Source organism: Mastomys coucha, unplaced genomic scaffold (genome assembly GCF_008632895.1).
Source record: "Mastomys coucha isolate ucsf_1 unplaced genomic scaffold, UCSF_Mcou_1 pScaffold16, whole genome shotgun sequence".
NCBI classification, from domain to species: Eukaryota; Metazoa; Chordata; class Mammalia; order Rodentia; family Muridae; genus Mastomys; species Mastomys coucha.
The window spans coordinates 25,771,207-25,798,505 of record NW_022196898.1 but is presented as its reverse complement, the minus strand read 5'-3'; the positions used below and the strand labels follow the sequence as shown (position 1 = coordinate 25,798,505).

The 27,299-nt window shown below is 35.2% G+C and overlaps 1 protein-coding gene and 1 non-coding gene across 5 annotated transcripts in view; both read right to left on the bottom strand.

The window, feature by feature from the left end:
- The window catches only part of Fstl5 (follistatin like 5), a 654,438-nt gene that overhangs the window by 232,526 nt on the left and 394,613 nt on the right, over nt 1-27,299 (bottom strand). For all 4 annotated transcript variants that reach the window (XM_031374116.1, XM_031374118.1, XM_031374119.1 and 1 more), the window contains exon 7: nt 26,118-26,284. In XM_031374116.1, the coding sequence (XP_031229976.1) occupies nt 26,118-26,284 (167 nt within the window). The remainder of the gene's footprint in view (nt 1-26,117; nt 26,285-27,299) is intronic.
- LOC116094527 lies at nt 22,311-22,373 on the bottom strand. The gene has a single exon (XR_004120169.1). It is a non-coding gene; the product is annotated as a U7 small nuclear RNA (small nuclear RNA).

Below are 27,299 nucleotides of genomic sequence, written 5' to 3'. Positions count from 1 at the left end.
AACTTCCTATCAGGTGGGCCATGCCAACCTCATTCTCTTGGTCACACTTTTCACTTACTCATTTCTATTGTCAGCGTTCAGAGTTATTGACCAGCCAGAAATGAAGTCCTTGGTCTCCAGAAACAGTGAACCACTAGATTCTGAGTGAATATCATATTCAGCTGTCTAATATTTTCACTAATGTTGTATATGGAAATGATTTTCATAATTACTAAGGTATCAAGCTAGTAAGGACCTACATATTTATAAGAAGAGCTAAGTAAAGATGTTTGTAGACCCATTTAAAAGGAAATAGAAATTCTCATCAATATTTACCATTGAAATCTGAGTTACCTTAGCTCTCTAGTACTACAACGATGTTTATATTCTATCTCGACTACAGAATACTATACCTACCAGCAGAAGCCCCAGAGCAAGAGTCTTCAGTTTCATCATTTTACTTTTACTTTTCTTTTTGGTTTGACATGTGACTCTACTTCTGGCTCTATATTATATAATAGGCTATAGTAAAGATTATAAGCCATAGATTTTCTAGTAAGGAATAAAAATACTATGAGATTCTGTAAAATATATGGTAGTGATATTATAGTATTTCACATAAACACACATGATTTTTTGTTACATGAGAAAAATGTCCTCTATGAAAGAAATATTATTTTCCCATGATCTATACCAAGATACCTCTTGGTAATTTGTGGTGAAATTCTTGAGGAATCTGACTCATTGACAAAAACCTATGAGCAAGGGTTTAGGCTTGCCCATAAACAAGTATAAAACTTTGACCTGAAACCTCTTATGAAGGGAAGGTCTCATTGTTACGAAATCGTAAAGCACTGACCATTTATTACTGCCCATTGAAAGTGCAGTCCAGAGGTCAGGAACCCCTCCTTCTACTTGCATTCCGAATGAGGACTTGCTGGGAGTCTTTCTCAGACACATTTGCTGAGACCTCACAGTAAGGAAAAGGTGGGACTTGGAGACATGTCTTCAACTATCTCTTAGTACTTCTCTGCTCCTAGCCTTTGGTTCCTATCCTCATGTTTATAAAGTGTCATGGTTCTTTAGTGCAGTATCTCAAGGCAGTGATCTGGTTCATTTTCTATATGTTAGTTAATCTGATCTCTAGCAATTATTTTTTTTTTTTTTTTTTTTTTTTTTTTTTTTTAGAAATGTACAATGGAGATATCAACACGTTCTCTAATCTACCCTCTTAATTATCTTTCACATTACGTTTTTGGTCTTGTATTCATATCAGCTCTATTCTAGCAAACAGCTACTATTGTATCTGGTAGGGAAGTTTTCTTCAGGTCAAATGAGCCACTAAAATATTAGCTTTTGAGAAGTTCTTGCCTAGAAAATAAGAATGAATCAGAAGAAAGGTCTTTACTTATGAAACAAAACAATAGAATGGATCCCAACAGGAAATTTCCATACAAGATTGATTCAGAAATCTCAAATACATAAATCTTGTGTCTTGTCGAGCTGTTAACTTGGAAATGCTATTACTGGGAACCCACAAAGCTGTAATTGTGTACATAGGACTGAACACTGATCAACCACAAATGCCATTATTTGCATACTAAAGATTTCGTAATTGAAAATTAAGTACATAATGACTCCTAGACTGAAGATTGGTCCTTCTAGAAAATCTGAGAAATTCCATAAAGTAACTCATCCCTATCCATGAAAATATTTCTTCAAAATGAAGGACTTTGTAACCCATTGGCTTATGATGTAGTCATTATTCTTGTTACTATCATAACCACAAATCACAGCTATATAATCAGTAAAACTTTTTTGCATTCTATGTTTTTCAAAAGAGTGATTCAATTCCCCACCTTCCAATTTCTTTTTCCATTACATGTATCCAGTGTACCACAGACAGCAGCATTTTTGTCATAAGTATAATAGTTATTATATGATAGTTTCCTATTATATAATAAGAAATAAATAATGTTCATCTTGTTGATCTCATAGTCATAATTAGACCTTTCAATCTGATTAGATGGTCAAATATTTAATCATAACATCGAATAAATGAAGAACATTAATAACTGGTTAGATATAAACTATATTAATATGAGTAATATGTCTTATAATATGAATCATTTTGTAGTATATAACTTATCTCAAGATAAGCACTTTTGTGGAAATTTTATAGTTATACTAACAAGAAAATAACTTACAAGGTCTTTGTTTTTACCAAATGACACTGACCTTCTTTGAGCCAATTGGAAGAAAACTTTCCTTACCTATATTTTAAATCAATATTTAAAATTATGAATTGCATATTCACAATAGCCATATCACATACAGGCATATGAAACACTAGTGTACTTCACTTATGATTTTTCCATCACACCAATGTAAGAAAGAAATATACCTTATTGATTACTACTATCCGTTTAGCAGTTATCTGATACAAACACACACACACACATACACACACACACACACACACACACACATTCTTCTCTTTCTCCAGCATTACCATAACATATTTACAGAACTTAAGCAACTTGTGAGAGTCAGGTGTCTCTTTCCACCATGCATACGGGGTCACATTCACATCATCAGGCTTAGCAGCATGTGCCTTTACTCACTGGGTCATCTCAAGTGCCCATAGTGAATATTTTAAGTCCTAGTTCAAAAGTATTGATTTATGTTGGTAACTTAAAGCAAGACCTACTGTAGCAGGTGATTTTGTCCTGTATAAGTCTCCTGAGTAAGACTCTTCTATTTCTGCCTTCACAATAATGCCTGTAGAAAGAATTGCCTCTTATATTCTTTCAGAAGTATTTTACTTCTTATGTACTAGAACAAAGTTTCAATTTCCTCTTTTACTTTCACTTTGCAGGTTCATCTTTCATTTTTGCCAACTACCCTGGTGTTTGACACTGTTGAGCTTCAGTTACTCAGCAGCTTAATTCTTATTCAATGTGCCACATATCCTCCTTTGGCAAGCAAGTCCTGTAATATTTTGAATACCCATTACTAATAGCAAATTCTACAGTTTATGTGCATATTTATTATAAGTTTCAGAGAATAATTTCAAATTCTCTCTTGTATTTGAATAAATAGATTGATAGAAGAACATTATAGAATAAACTTCTACATCTTTTTTGTTGGGAAATGATAAAAGGCATCTGCATTACATTTCTTTTAATGATACCTTTTGTTTGATTAGTGAAACTGTGCTTTGCACATCCAGGCTCATTGTACAGCAATGTCTGATCCAATTTTAACAATCATAACAATTCTTATGTGGCATTTCCCATACTAATTACAGTATTTTGTAGAGGGAAATTGACCCAAGTGGATATGGTAAGGAGAGTATATAAGGCATTGGAATGGACATTTTCAAAGTCTTAAACATTTATATAATTTGAAGGCTAATAACATTTTTATTCATAAAACTGGCCTTATACACTTTTTTATTCACCTAATTGTAGAATTTTAACTAATGTTCTACAGTTACAACTTATAAATTCTAACTTTAAATATATATTAAATGAAAATATATTTCTAAATTATTAAGTCTGAGATACATGGAATACTTTCTTACCAATTATTTTCCATTTTGAATGTGAATGATACGTGAAATATTATTGTAGAACAGTCAATTGAGCTTATATAGAGTTTTCTAATTTATTGAAGAGTTGATATTCAATCCTTTGATAAGCAAAATCTATGCCTGTATTCTGTTGCCTGGAAAATGATGAGGTAATGCTTCTAAATTTATGAGCTGATAAGAGTAAATCCATGTTTGGCTTGGAATTGCTTAAAAAATGTACTAATGTCATATAAATATTAGCAAAGTTTAAGCCTATCAGCAAATATATTCTGTTCTTGATATTTAATTTAATTTACAAAAACATTTCAATAATAGCTTTCTTTTTTATTCAATTAAGTTATAGGGAATTCTTTAAAACAGAAGTATTATTTTGAAATAAATATAATGTAACTGCCATAGTATCATACTGGGAAATCTTGTCCACAAGACAGACATTATTTGCAGAGATTTCTTTGTTAGCCAATACTCAAGAAAGTTTACATACTGAATCAGCTTTGTAGTTAACAGTTGCTAGCCAAATGTACATATATGAAAACTTCTAGGATGGGAGAGTTAAAACATGTACAACAAAGGCGAAAATTTCATTGGTCTTTGATACTTTCTAAGGTCTACTACAATTTTTAAATAGAAAATAGGGCTTAAAGCCTTAAGCATTCTGATAACACCTATAAAAGAATGACCATATGAATTTATGGATGTTAAATACCTTGAAATGTTCCATAAATATATGTTTATTTTTTTAGAGAAGATAATTCATTGGTAATAATAGACCTTAAAAAAAACTGACTCCTTTTTACTATCAAGACATCTTTTCTATATTTCCTTTAATTTGTTAATTCCTTTACAATGAATGTTATTACTATATTGCCATCTCCAGAGACTTTAAAAATTCAATAAAGTTAAGCGAATATTCATTATTTCCTTTAAACATATGCCAGCTTTTATTTCTAAAACTGTTTGTTTACTTACAAAATGATAATGCCAATCCATTAGAGGTTACCTGTATGCTAAGTAAATAAATAACAAATTTGAGAGTTACTATTGTACCATGTACTGTTGAATTGCAGGTTGTCAGATCCTTATTTCTTGTCAACATGGTGTTATAATTGTAGTCAGTGTTGGAATGTAAAAGATACTCTTGCTAAATATGCAAAACTCTATGAACAATAATAGTTTTATTTTGTTGAAAATAGATTGTAAGATTAAGTTCTTGAAGAATATCTGAGATACTAGTTCTCATTTTGTGAGAGGTATATCATAATGTTGTGTTTAAATATAGCATCACAAAAAAGAGTACAAGACATATTTAGGTGGTAAATTAATGTATATTACATATTTTATGTTTGTGATCAAATGTAGAAATTCTGGTCTACCCTGTGCATGTTTTGCTTGACTTGGGGATTTTTCTAATACAACACTACAATGGTGATAGAAATTACATAAGAAAGATGTAACAATATATTCTTTCTATAAACCTAGCCCTATAGAAGGGCTAGAAGGAAAACTCCAACTTAAGGAGGTTAACAACACCTATGAAAACACAGGAAATAAATACTCTCATACCAGCAAATTAAAAAAAAAAGAAGTACAGATTGATACATACTCTTGTCTACACACTTGTATACATACATACATACATGCACACACACACACACAAAACACACACACTCCTCAATGACCACCACCACAACTAACAACGACAACAACAACAACATAACAGGAATTAACAACCATTTAATATTTATAATCTCTCAATATCAATGTATTTAATATCCTAATTAGAAGATATAGGTTAACAGAATGGATATAAAAACAATGTCCATCATTCTGCTGTATCCAAGAAACACATCTTAATATCAAGGATAGGTAATACCTCAAGGTAATGATAGGAACATGATACTCATACCAAATGGACCTAAGAAATAAGCTAGTGTACCTGTTTTAATATCTAACAAAACATACTTCAAACCAAAACTAATCAAAATAAATAGGAAAGGAACTACATACTAATCAAAGGAGAAATTCATTTAGATGATATTTAATTTCTTAACATCTATGCTCCAAACAGAAAGACATACACATTTGTAAAAGAAATACTATGACAGCTTAAATCATATTCTGATAACCAAACAATGATTTTGGGAAACTTTAATACTCTAAGCAATGGACAGTTCATTGAGACAAAAAGTGAAAATAGATATGCTGGAATTAAAGAGATTGTAAACCATTCCACCAAAACACAAAAGAATATACTTTTATCTCTGAACCTCATAGAATATTCTCTTTAATTGAACATAGAGTTAGACAACATACAAGTCTCAAAAGAAACAAGAAAAATGAAATAAATCCCTGTATCCTATCTGTCCTTCATAGATTAAAGCCAGATAACACCACCAACAACGAAGAAACAAGAGAGAGCTTATAAACTTGTGGAAACTGAACTACTCTCTAACGAAAAGTGTGTTAAGACAGAAATAAAGAATCAAATACTTTTGAGAACTCAATGAAAATAAGTGCTCAATGAAAGTGAAAGTTCAAAACACTATCTATAACAACAAAACAAGACAAAAACAAACAACTGAAGAGTTCTCATACAAGCAACTTAATGGCAAACCTGAATGCTCTAGAACAAAAGACGTTATCATACCCAAGATGGGTAGACAGCAAGACATAATCAAATGGGGGAGGGTGGGTGTCTGAAATCAGTAAAATACAAACAAAGCAATATAAAAAAAATCAAAAAATACTTGTTGAAAAATACCAACTAAATAAAAAAACTTTTATTCAAATTAATTAGAGGGTGGAGAAAGAAAATATCCAAATTAACAAAATCAGAAACAAAAAGAGATGTATAACATCAGATCCAAGGGAATCTAGAGTCAGAAGAATATGCTTTTAAAATATATACTACAAAAATGGAAAAACCTAAAAGAAATGGATAATTTTCTCAATATGTATCACTTAGAAAAATCAAATCAAGCCGGGCGGTGGTGGCGCACGCCTTTAATCCCAGCACTTGGGAGGCAGAGGCAGGCGGATTTCTGAGTTCAAGGCCAGCCTGGTCTACAGAGTGAGTTCCAGGACAGACAGGGGCTACACAGAAAAACCAAAAAAAAAGAAAAAAGAAAAATCAAATCAAGATCAGCATTGAGACAACTTTAGGAGCTCAAAGGGATTCAAAGTGAAAAGGAAAGATTCAAAGTATCTTTATCTATAGATGATACCCTTTGCATAGACATCCCACTGCCAGGGTTTTACACACCTGTTGTGATCATTCTACAGGTTTATTTCTATGAGTAGGAAGAGGAAGACGAGGAGGAGGCAGTACTATTGCTACAGACCCCAGACAAATATTTCATCTTTTATAAGGAGAATTTGGATTTACCATCTACCTAGAATCTTCTAGGGTCTAACCAGCTGCCATGGTCCAGATGCACCACCTAGCTGGAAACTTTTGCCCAAAGCATGATCAGGCGATGTCATGGACAACAGACAGCCTTGAATCCCTTCATCAACAGATGAACTCTATTGTCAGAGTCCTGCTCTAAAACAGGAAAGCACTAGACCTGAGAACTGCTGAACATGGAGACACTTGCATAGTCTTAAGAGAAGAAAGTCATTTTTATGTAAATGTCTCAAATGTTGTAGACACCACTATTAAAACCTTCAACAAGTTTTTTTTCCCTCTACCCATATGATAATTAGATACTGTGTTATGGCTAGTCAACCTTTTCCAAACATACTAATAAGATTCCTTATGTGTCCTTTCCTTGGAATAATAACATAGAGCTGGCTCACTGAAGCTGGCTCCCACAAGTCCTTCTGTTATACTCAGAGCTAACTGTTCAGCTCTTTCTGCCCAGTGGATTGAAAAAGAACCCAGGAAAGAGACACCCACATTGTATGAAAAAACTTGAACTCATTGAAGTAAGAATTTTGAGAGGACATCAGAAGATTGAAAGATTCCCCCCATACTCATGGATTGGTAGGATTAATAAACTAAAAAGTGATCACCCTACTGGAAGTAATTTACAGATTCAATTTTAGAACCCATTCTAAAACAATTCTTTACAAACTTTGAAAGGATAATTTTCAACTTCATATGAAAACACAAAATTCCATTGTAGTTAAAACAATCCTGAACAAGAAAAAAGCTATAGTAGGTCTCACCGTTCCTGATTTCAAGTTGTACTAGAGCTACAGTAATATAAATAACATGGCATTGGCTTAAGAGCAGACATGTTGATCAACAGAATCAAACTGAAGAAGCAAACATAAACTCACATACCAGTATACAAATTCTTCTTTTTTTATAAAGAAGCTGCAAATACACATTGGAAATCAATAAAGCATATTTAATCGATGGTCAAACTGGTTGTGTGCATGTAGATGAATAAAAATAGACCTTCGCTTATCACCCTATATAAACCTCAAGACTAAATAAATCAAAGATGTCAACATAAAGCCAGAAACACTGAACTTGATAGAAGAGAAAGTAGGGATTAGCATTGAAGTCTTTAACATAGTAGAAGACATCTTCAACAGAACATTAACAACACAGGAAACAAGATCGACAATTAATAAATGGGATCTTGTGAAACAAGAAAGCATCACAAAGGATACTATCAGTCAGATAAAACAGAAACCTACAGAATTTGAAACAAATTTTATAACTTCACTTCCAATGTAGGAATAATATCTAAAATAAAGAACTCAAGATACTAGATTCAAAAAACCCTAAACAACAACAAATAAGCCAGTCAAAAAATGGGGTATAGAGCTAAACAGAATTCTCCATAGAAGATTCACAAAGCACTGAAAGATACTCAAAGATATGCTCAAGATCCTTAGCCACCAGGAAAAAGTAAAATAAAACTACTTTGAGATCCCATCTTATACCTTTCAGAATGGCTATACCTTTCAACATGGACATCCCATGATGGGGAGGATATGGAAAAAAGCAAAGATTTATCCATTTTGTAGGAAGTACAAATTTACAATCACTGTGAATAATCTATATGGTAGTTCTCTGGAAATTTGGGATCAATCTAGCTCAAGATCCAGCTATACTATTCGTAAACATATACTCACAAGATGCTTCATCTTTCCTCCTAGGTCACTTGTTTAGCCATGTGTATTGCTATTCTGTTCATAATAGCCAGAAACTATTAGGAAGTACTGGGAACATCCTAGATATTCCTCAACAGAAGAATAGAAAAAGACCATGTGGCACATTTATTCAATGGAATATTGTTTATCTGTTAATGACATCAGAAAGTTTGCAGGCAAATTAATATACCAAGAAAAAATATCCTGAGTGTGGTAATCCAGACAAAAAAAAAGATAAATATAGTATATTTGAACTTATATGTGGATATTTGTCACTAAATAAATGAAAACCAATCTAGAATACATAGATGTATAGGTATGGAAAAAAAGTATAGGGAGGGTACTTTGGGAGACATCAACTAGATTTTATGGGGCAGATGGGATAGAAGAAAAGGTTGGGAAAGGGAAATATGGATGAAGGATGAAATTAATGGAGATACATCTGGAATTGAAGGGCATTTGAGGGATGATGTGGGATCATAATGTAGTCAAAACTTCCTAAAATATGTAGAGGTGATCCTAATAAGGTCACCCAATAATGGGGATATGAAGTCCCTACTGGCCATTGTTTGTTACCAAATAAAACTTCTAGTAGTGAGATTAGCTTCATTCAATCAAGTTGTTATGAAAAGAAAGTCCCAAGGAAAACCCCAAACAACCCATGTCATTGCTAAGGAAGTGAGAAGCTGTTGCCAAACTGACAATGTGGCTCCATTTGCAAGAACAATGTCCATATTCTGCATATACATTATAGCTTTCAGCTTAGTATTTTTATGGTTCCCCTTTATTTATGAACAAGTGGGTCTCTGATTCTTTGCCTGCTCTTGGGTCTCTCTCTCTCTCTCTCTCTCTCTCTCTCTCTCTCTCTCTCTCTCTCTCTCTCTCTCTCTCTCTCTCTCTCTCTCTCTCTCTCTCTTGGTTTGGTCACCTTCTCCAGCCTGGTTGTGATGGTTTTTACTTTATCTAATTATGTTTTAGTTTGTCATATTTTCAAGCCTGTTTCTTTCTAATGAAAAACCAAACTGGAATGGATTCAAATGGGAGGGGAAATAGAGTGAAACTAGGAGGAATAGAGGGGATGGAAACTGTAATCAGGATATATTTTATGAGAAAATGATATGTTTTCAATAAAAGATAAATGAAAAGAACAATATATTGTACTAAAAATTAAAATATGAATAATTTATTCTATAAAACTTAAAATATCATTGCTATTTCATGTTAGATTTCTGAGGGATAGTTGTTTTCTTTTTTTTTGTTTGTTTGTTTTAATTTAAAAGACATGTTTCATATATCCTTTGCTATCCTTGAACTAATGATAAAAATAAGAATGACTTGGAACTTTACATTCTTCTTCCTCAAGTACTTCAGGGCTAGGATTACAAGGATGTTCTAGTATGTTTAGTAAATACTTAATGATCTGCAGAAGCAACATGTCATTCTTTTTAGTAAATCACTAGTTTTGATAGTTTCCTGTATTATATCTCAGAGTGAAATATGCTGTCGATTTTTAAGATATTAAAGAGAAATTTTGTTAATTTATATTTAATTTTTTTGCAAATATAATATTTTAGGGGCTTCTGCCATGCTCTTTCCCATTTAGCTCTCAAATAAACAACACAGTGTTATCAGAATTTATAAACAAGAAACAAATGTAAACAGGGCAGGTTTTGAGACTATTATTACCAAGATAGGCTATTAATAACCAGATAAATGCCCCATTGCTAGCCAACTGTGTCTTGCTGTATTCCATGTGTATCTTCAATGCAAGCCTCTTTTAGCTACATGCTCATGTTCCACCATCATTGTGCATCCTGCTTCATGGTGACTTCCTTCTTCCACCTACTCTTTCCTTTGTTACAGTATTTTTATGGAGTTTTTTTGTGACTCATTGTAGCCTGTATAGCTCCAAAATAAATGAGCCAAAGACTGCAACATTTATTTAATCAATGATTAAGGGATAATAACTGAGCAGTTATTAGTCATTGTAGTATAGTTGCACTGTACTATTGATCTGACTTTCCCTGTTCCACGTGTTTTTGCATGGCATCTCTTAGCCCCTCTCCACATGGAAAATTCTTCTTTCTTTTCTCTTCTGCCCAGCCACAAGCTCTAGCCTTTTATTATCCAGTGATTATTGGGAGTATTTTTGCTGCAGCATTTTCTCTGTCCAATCACATTAGGGCAGTGACAGGCCTGTGATGGGACAGAAATAGAGAGGTGGAGTGAAAGTTGGAGGAAGAAAAAGGTCAGGAGCAGGAGGAGGGAGTTCGTGATCATGGAGGCAGATGATGAGGACAAACCAGAACCCATGAGGTTATACAACCAAGCAAAGGTTTTTACAAAATAGATTAATTGGGTTAGAATATTGTCTTCATTATGCAATTCTGAAATTATTGTATTGACATCTTGTAATTGTGATCTTATTATTATATAAATCTGATTAGATATTAAAGCTTTAAGAGTCATGCTTTACTTACCAGGTCTTAGGTGCTATTTAGATGAATGATTGTAGGGGTGTGTAAAGAGTTGCATGTGAGCAAGAAGTTTGTAATAGCTAGGAGAGAATAATAAGAGCCCACCAGGATGTGGTAATGCTGGTCAATACCAGCTCAAGAACATGGCCTGGCAGGAAATGGAGTTTGCTGGGTGGATTCATTTTTTAAATATTCCCACAACATATTTTTATAGCACACCAGTCAATACAATACCTATGTAGAGGGGGCACAGATCTGATCATTTGAATACACAGGACCACAAGACCAACAACAAAATCATCTCATTTTAATCCAGGAAAAGGCTCTTTCTGTAACAATAATAAGTCATATACAATAAGAGACATTATTAAAGAATTATGAGAACTATTATGTATGAGTGACCTTCACAATATCCAGCCCATTTGTATTTGACAGTTTATGAGAAAGTACAGTATTTATCTTGGTGAGTTTAGAATTCTGCACTTAAATCATTTTTTTTTATTCTAACTTGCATTACCAACCTAAAAGCATCTTCTTAGACCTAAACATATTTTTTTTTAAATTTTAAATAACTTAAACTTAATATGAGACTGAGGGTAAAATTTAGAAAATATTTTTACCATCACTCTAAGTATTAAAATTAGGTGGCAAAGTTAACATATTCTACTAGTATAATCCCTCTCAAAAAAATACAGGAACTTGATATGACTGGCTAATTTAGTCATAAGCTACAGGACATATTTTTGAAACACTTTTAAATAGATTTAATAGTTTATGCTATGTGTGTAATGATTTAAAAATGCAATTATATTATTTATATATGAAGCCTTGTTAGACTGCTCTCCCTAAATTAGTTGCTTGCTTCAGGACTCTCCTTCTCTCTGTACAATTGGGCACAGGGGAAAAATTCCTGAACAGAACACCAATGGCTTGTGCTGTAAGATCAAGAATCAACAAATGGGACCTCATAAAATTGCAAAGCTTCTGTAAGGCAAAGGACACTGTCAATAAGACAAAAAGATTGGGAAAATGTGACCCTCTTCCAGTTAAAAGCTGGTTCTTTCAGACCTTGCCTTGCCACAAATAGCCACACCTTTCTCTAAGAGCCTGATAACAGCCACGCCTCTCTCCAAATTCCTTTTACTCCGGAAGTCCCACCTCCAGAAACTAAAAATGAAGATGCTGATTGGGCCATGAGGTGCTGACAGACTCGGGGAGGGGTTTTTCTCTACCTACCTGCTGGTAACAAAGAGAGTTCAATAATGATGGAGGACTGAAAGCACATGCCTTGGTCTCATTTTTTTTTTTAATCCCACTTCATTTGAGTTTAGCCAGGGTAGTCTGCATGATTGTGGGTATTGAACTACTCAGGGGAGCCCAGTGTGTCCCTCACTGAGCACACAACTGAAGGTAATGACTATTTCTCTAGAAATTTTCAGTAGTCTCATTTTTTAACCCCTTCCCGCATTCCAGTTCCCTTAAGTTTTTCACAGGCTCTAACTCCCATTCCAGAAGACCTGTTTGTGTATGGCTGCAGGCAGCCACAGGAAAAGATCTTTAACAATCCTACACCCAATAGAGGGCTAATATCCAATATATACAAGGAACTCAAGATGTTAGACTCCAGAGAATCAAATAACCCTACTAAGAACTGTGGTACAGAGCTAAACAAAGAATTTTCAACTGAGGAATGGCGAATGGTGGAGAAGCACCTAAAGAAGTGTTCAACAACCTTAGTAATCAGGGAAATGCAAGTCAAAACAACCCTAAGATTCCACCTCCCACCAGTCAGAATGGCTAAGACCAAAAACTCAGGTGACAACAGATGCTGGCCAGGATGTGGAGAAAGAGGAACACTCCTCTATTGTTGGTGGGAATGTAAGCTGGTATAACCCGTCTGGAAATCAGTTTGATTATTCCTCAGAAAATTGGATATAATATTACCTGAGGACAAGCTATACCACTCCTGGGCATGTACCCAGAAGATGCTCTAACATGTAATAAGGACACAGGCTCCACTATGTCATAGCAGCCTTATTTATAATAGCCAGGAGCTGGACAGAACCCAGATGTCCTTCAACAGAGGAATGGATACAGAAAATGTGGTATATTTACACAATGGAATATTACTCAGCTATTAAAAACAACGAATTCATGAAATTCTTAGGCAAATGGCTAGACCTAGAAAATATCATCCTGAATGAGGTAACACAATTGCAAAAGAAAGCACATGGTACATACTCACTGATAAATGGATACTATCACAAAAGTTCTAAATAACCAGGATACAATTCACAGACCACATGAAGCTCAATAAGAAAGAAGACCAAAGTGTGCGTACTTTAGTCCTTCTTAGAAGTAGAACAAAATACTCACAGGAACAAATATGGAGATAAAGTGTAGACCAGAGACTAAAGGAAAGGCCAACCAGAGACTGTCCCACCTGGAGATTCATTCCATATAGTTACCAAACTATATACATATACATTCCATATACAGTTACCAAACCCAGACACTATTCTGGATGCCAAGAAGTATCTGCTGAAAGGAGACTGATATGGCTGTCTTCTGAGAGGCTCTGCCAGAGTCTTACAGATACAGAGGTGGATGGTAGCAGCCAACCATTGGACTGAGCACCGGGTCCCTAATAGAGGAGTTAGAGAAGGGACTGAAGGAGTTGAAGGGGTTTGCAACCCCATTGGAAGAACAACAATATCAACCAACCAGGATTCCCATGAACTAAGCCATCAACAAAGGCTCGAGCTGCATATGTAGCAGAGGATGGCCTTGTCATGCACCAATGCAAGGAGAGGTCCTTGGTTTTCTGAAGGCTGGATAGATGCCCCAGTGTAGGGGAGTCAAGGGCAGGGAGGTGAGAGTGGATGAGTGGGTGGAGGAACACCCTCATAGAAGCAGGGGGGAAGGAGAATGTGCTTGGGTTTTTCCAGGAGGAAAAGAAACTGGGAAAGGGGATACATTTGAAAGGTAAATAAAGAAAATACCCAATTAAAAAAAATGAATCTGGTAAGTTGTCATGTTAGTGACAGAATCTGCTTTGTTTTAAGATGTGAGTTGCTGTAACCCACCTGTAATACATTTCAATGGAACACTTTTCTTTAGATGTGGAGAAATTCTATGACAAGCCCTGAAACATGTTTCAGAAATGGGGTTAACATGATCATGACTAGTACTTTTACGTAATATTTTCATCTATATCTAGCAGGAAGCTCCCTTGAAGTACATTTCTCTGTTATTTCTCACTCTGGCTTAGATGTCCTCTGACATGATGTAAATAATTATGAGACTGGGCATTCTGTCTCTTCTGATCTCACAGGAAGAATTACTCCATTTTGCCAATGAGTTGTTGCCACCTGTCATATTTCCATGTGTAACATTTACCTTCTAGTTTCTCTCTATGCCTAGTTTATTATATGTTTCTGATATAAAAAGCATGATGATTTGATGGATTCCAACTTATCAGCTTAATAATTATAATAATAATCTTTAACACAAGTACATATTGGAGAGAAACTAAGTAGACATTTCCATAAAGAAAATATACAAATGGCATGACAGATGCCTTGAGGCATGATAACATTAATAGAAAGTGAAAATCAGAACCATTGAGGAGGACCAGAGAAATAGCTCTTGAATAGAGAGACAAACAAGGGAAAGTGAGTTCAGTCTCTGCTATCCATCCAAAGAGTGAAGGGGATAACTAACTCCACAAAGTTGTCTTTTGCCTTCCACAGAAGCTCCATGATGCATGCAGACACTGACCCATCATATACACAAATTAATAACAAAGATAGATACAATAATAAAAATGTAAATATTATTTCTTGCATTAGGATGACTATTGCCCAATAAAAAGATAAATAAAAAGAGAATGATTAGTCAAAGATATAGATTGACTGGAATCCATGAATACGTGCTTGCAAGGTATAGCACAGTATCTAGTTTGCATGGTGTCATACAAGCTTTACAGAAATTATAAAATAAATTATAATATCAATAACCAATCCCATTTTGGAAGTACATATAAAATAATTGTAATTGCTAACTCAAAATATATTTATGTACTCATGTACATTTCAAGGTAGCCAAGTTTATGTGGCTAGTTTAATGTACCAACTTGACACAACCAGAGTAATCGAAAGGAAGGAGCCTCAGTTTCCATGAGACCCAGCCATAAGGCATTTTCTCAACTAGTGATCAATGCAGGAGGGCCCAGCTATGATGGGTGGTTTTACTCTGGGCTGATAGTCCTACATTCTATAAGAAAGCAAGCTTATCAAGCGATGGGTAGCAAGCTAGTAAGCAGCACCCCTCTTTGGTCTCTGCATTAACTCCTGTCCTGCCCTGTTGGAGTTTCTATCATGACTTTCTTTGGTGATGAACAGCAAAGTGGAAGTATTAGCTGAATAAATCCTCTCTGCCCCGATTTGTTTTTTGGTTGTTGAGTTTTTGTCACAGCAATAGGAAAACCTTAACTAAGACACCAAGGTAAAGAAATTATTAAATAGATGAAAGAGAGAAGACATACCGTTATTCATTCTTATAATAAGCAACATTGATAGACCTGAAAAGGTCATTATGCTTAGGGAAATAATGCAGTCACAAAGAAAAAGCTCCACATGATCCCACTTTATGAGGAAGCTACAAAAGTCAAGATCATAGAAATATAGTGTGGAATAATGGTCTCTGTGGACTGTGGGAGGAAAATGAGTTATTACCAGTGGTCTGTTATGGAAGATAAATAAGTTCTAGGAATGTGCTGTAAAATAGTGTGCCTATTGTTAACAAGACTTTATTGTGCACTTAAAAATTTAGGAAGATTGATCTCACACTATACTTTTTTTTCACCACAATGAAAAGGATAAAAAAGAACATATAATAGAAGTTTGCAGCCTTCAGCCTTCTTTCTTCACTAATCCACATGACTTTAAGAAAGGCATCCAAAATTAATAAAGTAGAACAGGGAGAAGTCGTGGATTTGTTGGAGCTGAAGTTTATAGAAATTCAGTTGGTTTTTCCTTAAGTAAGGAAATGCCCAATGATTTATAAAATCTGTAATGATCTCTCTGGAAGTATGTAATGCCCATCAAATAGAGACATTTATCATATTATACCTCAGTATTCTCATTTTCAGGCACTACTTCTAGGGCAGTGTGTGTGTGTGTGTGTGTGTGTGTGTATACACAGAGAGAGAGACTAATTGGCTCATGAATGTAAACACAACAGAATGTTATATATATATATATATATATATATATATATATATATATACATATATATATAGTTATATATGACATATATATATATATGAGTTAGAAAACAATGTTTCAGACCATGAGCATTCTGAAACTTATGAAGAGCCTCAATGGGATCAGAGAAATTAGTAGCTCAGGCCAATGGCAGTCAATAAAATATTAGCTACGAAAGTCAGGAAAGAGAATAACTGAAACCAATTCAACCTATGCTGACAGGTGACAATCAGCAGAGATGATCACAAAACAGATATTCAGTTGCCCAGAGGCATATATTTGATTTGATTTAAATTTTGAAAAACTATCCAGGGAATGATAGATCATCAAATCTGCATGTGAGCCCAGTATTACAGTAGTAAATTAGTACATTTGCATTTTTTCTTTTCCCGAACAAAATCCAAAATGATTTTATACACCCTTTTGAAAGAGTATCCATTCTAGTTAAGCTAGTTTATTTGATAGGTGGATTAAATTCCATGCCCATAGGCTGAAAAGAATAATAATTCAAGGGAAGAAAGTGCTCCAATAGGCAACTGGGGAGGGCGCATAAAAGGAAAATCCTGTTAAACAAACCAAACACATCAACACATGGGTTCTTGTTCAATTTAACACAGGAAATAAATTGTGTTTAGTGTTGCTAAGGTTTAAGCCAGATGGATAATCATATTTAATCAGTGTATAAAACAAACAAAAAGGATAGTATAAATTAGATTATTATGGGTCATCTTAAATGGCCTTGTTTAGAATGATAAGTTGTTGTTGACAACAATATCTATTCCTCTCTTTCACCTCAGTAACAGAATGCTGGGAAATGACATGTGCCTGGCTGAATAATCACTTCCATCCACCTCCATGCAATTCTTACTGTAGTTATTGTGACATATTATTTATCTATAAATGTGTGATATTTCCAGAAAGTCTTCCAACAGCAGAGATAACCTTATACCTGTTTTGTGATGTTCAATGTAGAATCTAGACTATTAAAGTACATTTTGGTAGTTACAGCCATTACAATAGTCACAAAGCCTGATAGGTCCTGAAAGTTGAAAACCAAGATCCTGGGTGTAATATAAGACATAGCTTTGAGGCAACCATTCCAGCAGTGTGTTTGCACTCCCTTGTGCTCAGATGTCTATAACCCTTGACATAATTTAGATAGATACATAGTCCAAGATTTTGAATGAAAAAAAGTTCAACGAATAGATATTCACAAAGTTTATGGATATAATTTGCATGTAATTTTGTCAGTTCCAGCATTTAACACCACTGAAACGATCTTGAACATCGTTTGAAGCAAAATGACTTAACAGTATTCAAAATAATTTGAATATCATGCCAGTAAAAAGTCACATCTAGAAAGCCATGCATAAGTTAAACTTCAGATAAACAGCAGATAAATATGAGATCCTTTGTTTAAGTATTTCATACTTAAAATAAAAAATATATTCACAAAATGTAATTGTAAGTTTACCTGAACATTCTTTGTTTATCTACTAACTCATTCTGTAAAGTTGTTGAAGGTCATATTAATATAAATTATATCATCTTTTATTCTATATTTTATGAAAGCATTTTGCTACTATATATTATCGGTATTGCCATGTTGTATTTGGTTTCAGTTTCATGTAAAGGTAGAAAATAATGTGTGTATATATATATATATATATATATATATATATAGTAATATATACATTATATATATTGAATTTGACAAGAATGTACCATTTATATTTATACTAAAGTTATCTATATTGAATGAATTCTTTGTAGTAAAAAATGACTAACTAGAATTTTAATCTGAGTAATACAATATAATTTTACTTCAATGTTTAGTCTAATTGAAAATAAAATATATATTTATAAATAGCAAAATAGCCATTGATAGTATAAATAAGATTCAGACAAGACTGTGTGGTGGATAAATCCATGAAATAAAATGAAACAGAGCAAGAAAGTGTGATCTCTAAGGGATTGCGGATAGTGACTCTTTTAATTTTAGCTCTACAGTGGCCACATAGTGAGTGTTCAATCCTCAATTATGCCATATCTGTCTTCCCATTTATTATCTGCTCACATATTTCCTGAAGAGGTACCTGTAGTCCCATGTCAGTCTCCCTTCTGTTTACTCAATTTACCAGGCCTAGGTAACTTGCAAACCAAAAACACTGATTAGGTTTTTCAAGAACTTGGCCAGAAATTGGAATGAGGATACAGAAAGATCTATGCAGCTCAATGAATGTAATGGCATTCTTTTCTATGTAATTAAGATGTTGGTAAGCAGACATGACAGAATGTTTCCTAATGGAACAGTGACTTGAAATAAATAATATCCTCCAGTTCTATGTGTACTGCTACTGCAAAAAGTTGAGTCTAGTGTTTCCTGGGAATTCTCAAACTTCCATAGTACTATATGTAACTTAACAGCAAATGCGTATTGTCTTAGGCAAAGTTGAAGACACGTACATTCTTTGAAATATGTGTAAGAGGAAGAGAAGAAAGATAAAAAAAAAAAAAAACTAAGAGGAATATAGGATATAAGACTCAACAAGACACCCATAGTTTGTTCTAAATATAACACTTCAAGTGTTTTTAACTATTTTTATGAAACAGGGCCTAATTTTATAGTTCTGGATGTCTTAAAGTTTAACTGTAAACTAGGTTGACTTTGAACTGCTAAGGACCAGCCTTGGCTCTATCTGGGAGAAGAGGTGTTTGGGATGGGCAAAAACAAACAACTTGAAAGTCAAGGGTGCAAGCTGGTGGCCTATGTTGTGCAGATATGGCTTTCTCTCTGTCTCTCCCTCTATCTGTGCAATTCAGTGGTCTGTATCTGTGTTCTGCTCTGTTCTAGACAGATTTTTTTTCTTGCTATTCTAAAAACTCTGTGGTTAAGGGACCTGACTTCCTGCTAGTAGACAGTTCTCTCTGCTAGTAAACATTCTGAAAGCTCTCTGGATAGCTCATGGGTATTCTGGAAAAAGTCAGAAAATTTGCAATAAAAAGTTCTTGGGAACTGGGACCAGCGGTACCCAAGCACCCAGGAATTCCACCAGTCCAGTAGCACTGGTTTCTTCAAGTCTGTCTGGGCCAGTGCCCTGAGCAGACCTTAGGCACAACACCAAGAGGAAGCACCACTCCCATGCTCTCTAACAAGCCCATGATCAGAGGATCAGAGCCAATCCCACAACACCTAGAGAAAGCTCCACTCTCAGGGGCTCTAACAAGACCAGGATCAGAGGATCAGAGATGAGGAGGACATAAGATCTGTTCCAGTACCAGGAGTAACTGGGACTAGTGGGACCCAGGCATGCAGGAACTCCACCAGACCAGTGACATGGGTTCCTTCCAGTCTGTCTGAGCTGGTGTTCTGAGCAGACCTTGAGCCCAAATTTTGTAGTCAGTCCCACATCACACAGAGGAAGCTCCACTCCCAGGAGCTCTAACACACCCAGGATCACAGGATCCCAGAATCATAGGATCACAGAGACAGCTTGACTCTGAGGAGTTCTGACACAATCAGGAACACAGGTAGGACAGTCTTCAATCATATTTAGCCAGGGCAGGTAGCATTAGAGATAACCAGATGCAAGAAGCAAGCATAAGGGCATAAGCAACAGAAACCAAGGTTACTTGGCATCATCAGAACCCAATTCTCCCACCATAGCAAGTCCTGGACACACCATCACAACAGAAAAGTAAGATTCAGATCTAAAAATCACTTCTCACGATGATACAGGATTTTAAGAAGGACATAAATAACTCCCTCAAAGAAATACAGGAGAACACAGATAATCAGCTAGAAGCCCTTAAAGAGGAAACACAGATCCCTTAAAGAATTACAGGAAAACATAAACAGGTGAAGGAAATGAACAAAACCATACAGGATATAAAAATGGAAATAGAAATAATAAAGAAATCGCACAAGGAAGCAACCTTGGAGTTAGAAAACCCAGAAAAGAAATCAGGAGTCATAGATGCAAGCTTTATTAACAGAATACAAGAGATAGAAGAGAGAATCTCAGAGGCAGAAGACACCATAGAAAACATTCACACAACAAAGAAAATGCAAAAAGCAAAAAGATCCTAACCCAAAACATCCAGGAAATCCAGGACACAATGAGAAGATCAAACCTAAGATAATGGGTATAGAAGAAAGTGAAGACTTCCAACTTAAAGGGCCAATAAATATCTTCAACAAAATTATAGAAGAAAACTTCTGTAACCTAAAGAGAGAGTTGTCCATGAACATACAAGAAGACTACAGAACTCCAAATAGACTGGACCGAAAAATTAAGTCCTCCTGTCACATAATAATCAAAATACCAAATTCATTAAACAAAGAAAGAGTTTTAAAAGCATAAGGGATAAAAGTCAAGTGACATATAAAGGCAGACCAATCAGAGTTACACCAGACTTCTCACCAGAGACTATGAAAGCTAGAAGATCCTGGGCAGATGTCATATAGACCCTAAGAGAACGCAAATGCCAGCCCAGGCTACTAATCCCATCAAAACTCTCAACTACCATAATTGGAGAAAACAAGATATTCCATGACAAAATGAAATACATACAGTATCTTTCCACAAATCCAGTTCTACAAAGGATAATAGATGGAAAACACCAACATAAGGAGCAAAATTACACTCTAGAAAAACAAGAAAGTAATCTTTCAACAAACCCACACGAACCTAATTCTACCTCCATCAACAAAAATAACAGGAAGTAACAATTACTTTTTCTTAATATCTTAATATGAAAATTAGTATTACCAACATATCCTAATCGATTGAAATCCAAAAATATGAGGAATTAGAAATTTGTTGGCTGTCATCTAATTGTCTTTCTAATTTGGTAATTGGAGAAATAGGTCCAATATTGTACAATCCATATTCACTTTCTGCTTTTTTATACATGACAGAGTCTTGCTGGGTTCCATATAATGGTCTTGGAATCAGGTTTCTCCTATCTCAGCCTCTTAATTAGTAGGATTGTTTATTTGATAATTTTACACTACACTATGGCTTTCAGAACACCTTACATATTTCAAAAGTTTATACAGCCAAAAGAAATATAGACAACTAACTTGGGAGGTGGCTTGTAAGAGAACAACAAAGAGTGAGACTGAATGCTTTGCATGGTGTTTATAACTATTGTATCAAGTTTGAAGAAGATGACTTTGTAAGTTACTCTTTCTCTGAGATGAATGCTTTTCAAAATCACCACAGCCAATGAACCAGATTCTTATTCTCACCTAATGTCTGTGCCACCCTCCAAACAGAACCATTGTTCATTGAAACAGTTGGTGAATGACTTCATGGATAGAACATCTTAATACATACACCATTTCTTAAATGAATGTGACCTGTTCTCTGTGGGCTGAGAATAAAGTCACTCAAGTCAAATAGCTTTGACCATAGCAGGAAGTCTGTATCCAAAAATCGTGTCTACAGTTCATTCCTTGGTGCAGCAGAAATATCAACTCTCAGCTTAGCTATGATGAAGGTAAAATACTTTGATGATGTGAGGATCATTGAAGTACAGCCTAATTACAATGAACTCCAATGTCTAAAAATTGTTCTTATATCAGGCTTGTACCACAGTAAGACCCAAGATTTTAAGCTCTACTAAAACCAAAACAAAGAAACAAAAAAGACTTTATCTATCTACTTATGTTCATTTAAAATATACAGTTAATTTGTTTGCAGTTATTTCAAATTTATATTGAGATAAATGTATGTATTTTCAGTATTGCTGCAGACAAGCATCTACATAAGACTGTTCAATTGATTGTTGTTTTATATCAACAATTTTCATAATACTCATTTTTATTGTTACAATATTTTATAAATTTTAAAGAATGGGACAAAATAAAAAAAAAGTCTTGGATCTTCTGATCAAGTCAGAAACCCTGATAGAAAAATTCTTGAAGAGCAATTTTCACTTTCCAGAGATCCCTAGGCAGCTCTGCTCCTGCTACTGAAAATTCTAAAGAACTTCTTTCTCTTTCTCCTATTCATCTGCAGACCAAAAGCATATTTTTTATTTTCACACACACACACACACACACACACACACACACACACACAAAACAAACAAACAAACAAACAAAACTTTGATTTTTTAGGAGACCAAAAGTATCCATTTTCTTTGCAATTCTTTTGCAAAGTTCAGAGATCTGCCTGCCTCTGTTAATCACATACCATAAGGTAGCAGAGTGGGCTCACTTCCTGAAATTACCAATTCTACCACAGCTGGGCCTAATCATGCTCTGTTACAGGCCAACCCTGAATTCTGGAATCTGCCTTTGTAAGCTGTAAGCATTAAAACACAAAACAGAATGAAATAAACAAACGAAAAGCCTTAAGATCACGCCTCCTTGCTTAGTATTTTTCTGACAATTTGGCTCAGCACAGCTGCTTTTGTTCCTTTGGATTCCTGAAATTTCTTATACAATCATATTGCATCCTTATATTTTTGCATAGTAGAGAAATTATATATTTCCAAGCTCATATTTTTAGAGTTCTTTTCTACACCCTTAAGGGCTGTCCTGAAAGTCCCTGCATTTACCATTTTGCTGAGACACTAGCCATACCTTTACCTCCTGGACTCATGCTGTCTGTAACTATCATGGAGTCATTAACCATTAATGGGGAGGACATTCCTTGGAGGGATGTGAAAATACGTAAGCTATTATACAAACAGACTTTATACCACAGCAGCCATTGACACTTGTGGAGGCCCACACCTGCTGGCCCTAAACCATGCCTGGCAGGAACCATGTCTTTCTATCCCTATCAAAGCCCTGCCAGACTTGACTTTGGACACAGAGATCTACCTACTTCTACCTCCCAAAATGCTGGGATTAAAGTCTATATTACTACACACAGCTCCATAGCCCACTTTTGTAATGAGTCCTGTAGTTCAGTGCTATGGTTTATGGTTTTAGTTACATGGTGGAAAAGGACAGGTAAGTTTGAGAGGTCATAAAACCTAGGGAGAATCTCCTACTATATTAATAAATAAGCATAATGTCCAGCTACCTTCTAATGACATATCCTCCTACCCGTAGCAGAGTGTTCCTCTCAACCTTGGTCAGAGAAGCTTCTTTTTGCAACACTGGTTTAAGAAAAGTAGACTGCACAAAGTACAATCCACTAAACCATAAGAAACTCAAGAAGAAGGAAGACTAAAGTGTGGATACTTCGTTCCTTCCTAGAAGGGGGAACAAAATACCCATGGAAGGAGTTGCAGAGACAAAGTATGGAGCAGAGACTGAAGGAAGGACAATCCAGAGACTGCTCCACCTAGGAATCCTTCCCATATTCAGTCATCAAATCCAGACACTCTTGTGGATGCCAGCAAGTGCTGGCTGACAGGAGGCTGATACAACTGTCTCCTGAGAGGCTCTGACAGTATCTGACTAATATAGAAGTAGAAGCTCACAGGCTGGACTGAACACAGTGTCCCCAATGAAGGAGCTAGAGAAAGGATCCAAGGAGCTAAAGGGTTTGTAGCCCCTTAGGACGAACAACAATATGAACAAACTAATTCCCTCAGAGCTCCCAGGAACTCAACCACCAACCAAAGAGTACACATGGTGGGACTAATGGCTCTAGCAACATATGTAGCAGAGGATGGCCAAGTTGGTCATTAATGGGAGGAGAGGCCCTTGGCCCTGTGAAGGTTCTATGCCTCAGTGTAGGGGAATACCAGGGCCAGGAAGTGGGAGAGGGTGGGTTGGTGAGCAGGGAGAGGGGAATGGAACAAGATTTTTGTTTTGTGTTTTTTTCATTTTATTTTAATTATTTTATTTATTTTATTTTTTTCAGAGGGGAAACTGGGAAAGAGGTATCATATGAAATGTAAATAAAGAAAATATCTAATAAAAATAAATTAATAAAAGAAAAGGAAAGAAAAGAAAAGAAAAGGAAAGGAAAGAAAAGAAGACTGAGGACATGTCAAACTGCAGAGAATAAGCTGACTAGAGAGTTGGGTGTATATATCGCCCTCATTTACCCCAAGGCTCAGATAATAATTGTGGAGGAGGATGTCTGTAAAGGCTAGGGACCTGGAAAACTGCTTGGAAATAATCTCATCCATGTATGACAAAATGGTGTACCCATGAACTCTCAATGATTGTGGCTGCCTGAACAAGACCTGCAAATGACCCAAGCAGTCAATATCTCAGTATGGATAGTGCAAGGACTCAAAATAATCCAGCCCTAGTTGAGAAGCTCCAGGTTTTCTAGAATTGCTGAAGGGAAAGAGTCAGTGGGGTTTTAGGGATATGGCACCTAGTAGATTGCTACTTTCAGCTGAAGACTCATGTGCCTGTAGGTGGCACTAAATCCTTCAGGATAAATGTGTATGTGTGTGTGTGTGTGTGTGTGTGTGTGTGTGTGTGTAGAAGAGTAAACAAAGACATGAAGTTGAATAGCAGATGTAAGGGTTGGTAGTATTTCTGGAGAAGATGAGGGGTGCATAAGAATAAGATGCCTTATTATATATAAAATTGTCAAAAGTAATAATAAAATTTAAAAAAAAATTCAAAAAGGATAAAGATCAACAATTTGAAATAAGGCAGTATCTCAACTCCACATAATCCCCTACTGCAAATTCACTTCATCAGAGAAAGTGATGCTATTAGAGACATGCAAACACACACTCTTTCTAGAATGTATTTCCTAAGTTTCTGGGGTTTATTGACAAGTGCATAACACATTATCATTTAAAGCATTTATTTCTTAAGAATTAATATATTATGATAGAAGTACAAATGGTAAAGAAAGATATCCCATATGTGTGTGTGTGTGTGTGTGTGTGTGTGTGTGTGTGTGCCTTCCATCACACCTATTCTGAATACCATTACAGGCTGGGAATCAATTCGACAGTAATCCCTAGATATGTTCTATAGATTAACAATATATATTCCTATGTTAATAGACACATTTAATACTAAAGAAATATGTATTTTATAAAACATAATTTATATTTTCAGGTAACTAAATATTATTCCATCCCAACAACTTTTAATAAGTCTAAACACACATACATATACACAGGCATGCATATATACTCTTACACTCAAATATACCATACTTTCATGTATATTCTCACACTTTTTTTTTTTTTTTTGGTTTTTCAAGATAGGCTTTCTCTGTATAGCCCTGGCTATGCTGGAACTCACTGTGTAGACGAGGCTGGACTTGAACTCAGAAATCCACCTGCCTCTGCCTCCCAAGTGCTGGGATTAAAGATGTGCCCATCCATTATCACACTTCTTATATGTGGATGTCTTAAATTTTTATTCTTGAACTCGGAACATGCACAATTTATCTATGAAAATTTGAGCTTAAATGACTGTGTTTGCTGAAATAATTATTAAATGTGAATTTACTAGGGAGAAAATTTATATTTTAAAACTAAAGAGATATTTATAAAAATGTGTAATGATATATTCTCTCACTAATTCTCGACTACATAATCTTACTACACCAATATAAATGATTTAAATAATTATAGTTGCTCTATTGGGCACCTACTAACTAGTAGACTAGATATATAATCTTCTAATAACTCTCTTCTACTTTATGTTCAGTATTTATCTAGTCCCCCAGATACCACAGAGCTTGAAATAAACCATGCAAGATGCACACACTGGGCACCATCTCTGTTTCACATACTCACATTGATGTCTTCCAAATCTAAATTATTTAGAACAATGTTGTTCCTCTTCCATATGATAGGGGGTCTCAGTGTCCCCACAACGGCACAGCTCAGAACAGCACTTTGTCCCACAGTAGCTGCGGTAACGCTTACTCTCTGATCTTCAGGCAGACTCAACTGGATCACCTCTGCAATGAGAAAGTATCAGTATATTATTGGTGAGTAGGTCATTTCCCAGCATTAATTAGTATGAAGGTTTTTGAATAGCAGTGATTTTGGCTTTTAATTTGAATAACAGAGAAAAAAATGAAATGAAGAAAAGAGAAAATTGTTTCAAATTAAAGGTCAAAATGGCATTTCAATTTAGTTGACTGACAAGCATCCTCATGAGGAAATGAACTGCTAAACATGAAATAAGTATCAGAAAGAGAGTTAAAATTAAGCCTGGCAGATTGTACCTGAAAAAGAGATAAATTATTTAACTACCAATTCGACACATACTGTGTCATCAGCATTGACATAAAAATGATGCTGTTTATTTCATAGTGGGTGATGGATTTATACTATGTGAGAAGTGAGATCACTGTTGGCCAGTTTCAGAGAACAGTTGCAGAGCTGAATGGGTCAGATGCATCATTAAACCTGAACACATAAATTGATTCTAAAAAAGTAGATTTATTTGGTGGGTTGTAAGAGTAGAAAAAAGTAAACACCCCAAGTTTTACCAATCACATACCAATTTAAGTGACATTGTGTCTGTTTCCTGTCTGAGTGCTGATACAGTATAGTCATTTTCTGGTCTTTGAATTTTATATGTAGATATTTCTTCTATCTAGTACTTACATGTCTGTCAATGATTATGCAGAATCATGAGCACATTTTTGGAAATCTGACTGTTGCTTTTCTCTTTTCTGTCAATCCTCACAAGATGAGAATTAACAGCTGACAGTGTCTCCCATTTCTGCACCCATGTGCATCAGCCCTGTAGTTCTCACCTAATGTTCAGACTTTTGCTGTTGAATATTACAGTTCAACTTACTTAGCCTGAGCAAAGTTAAAAATATCAATTGTCAGCTTGGGTTTAGACACTTCTTGTAGAAACTGAGCAACCCCCCTATCTGTCTTCTAATTTGAATCTGTGTAGTAACTGTAATTTCTCCCCAGGTATCTCTCATCTGTTCTCAGCAGTCAAGGCTCACTTTT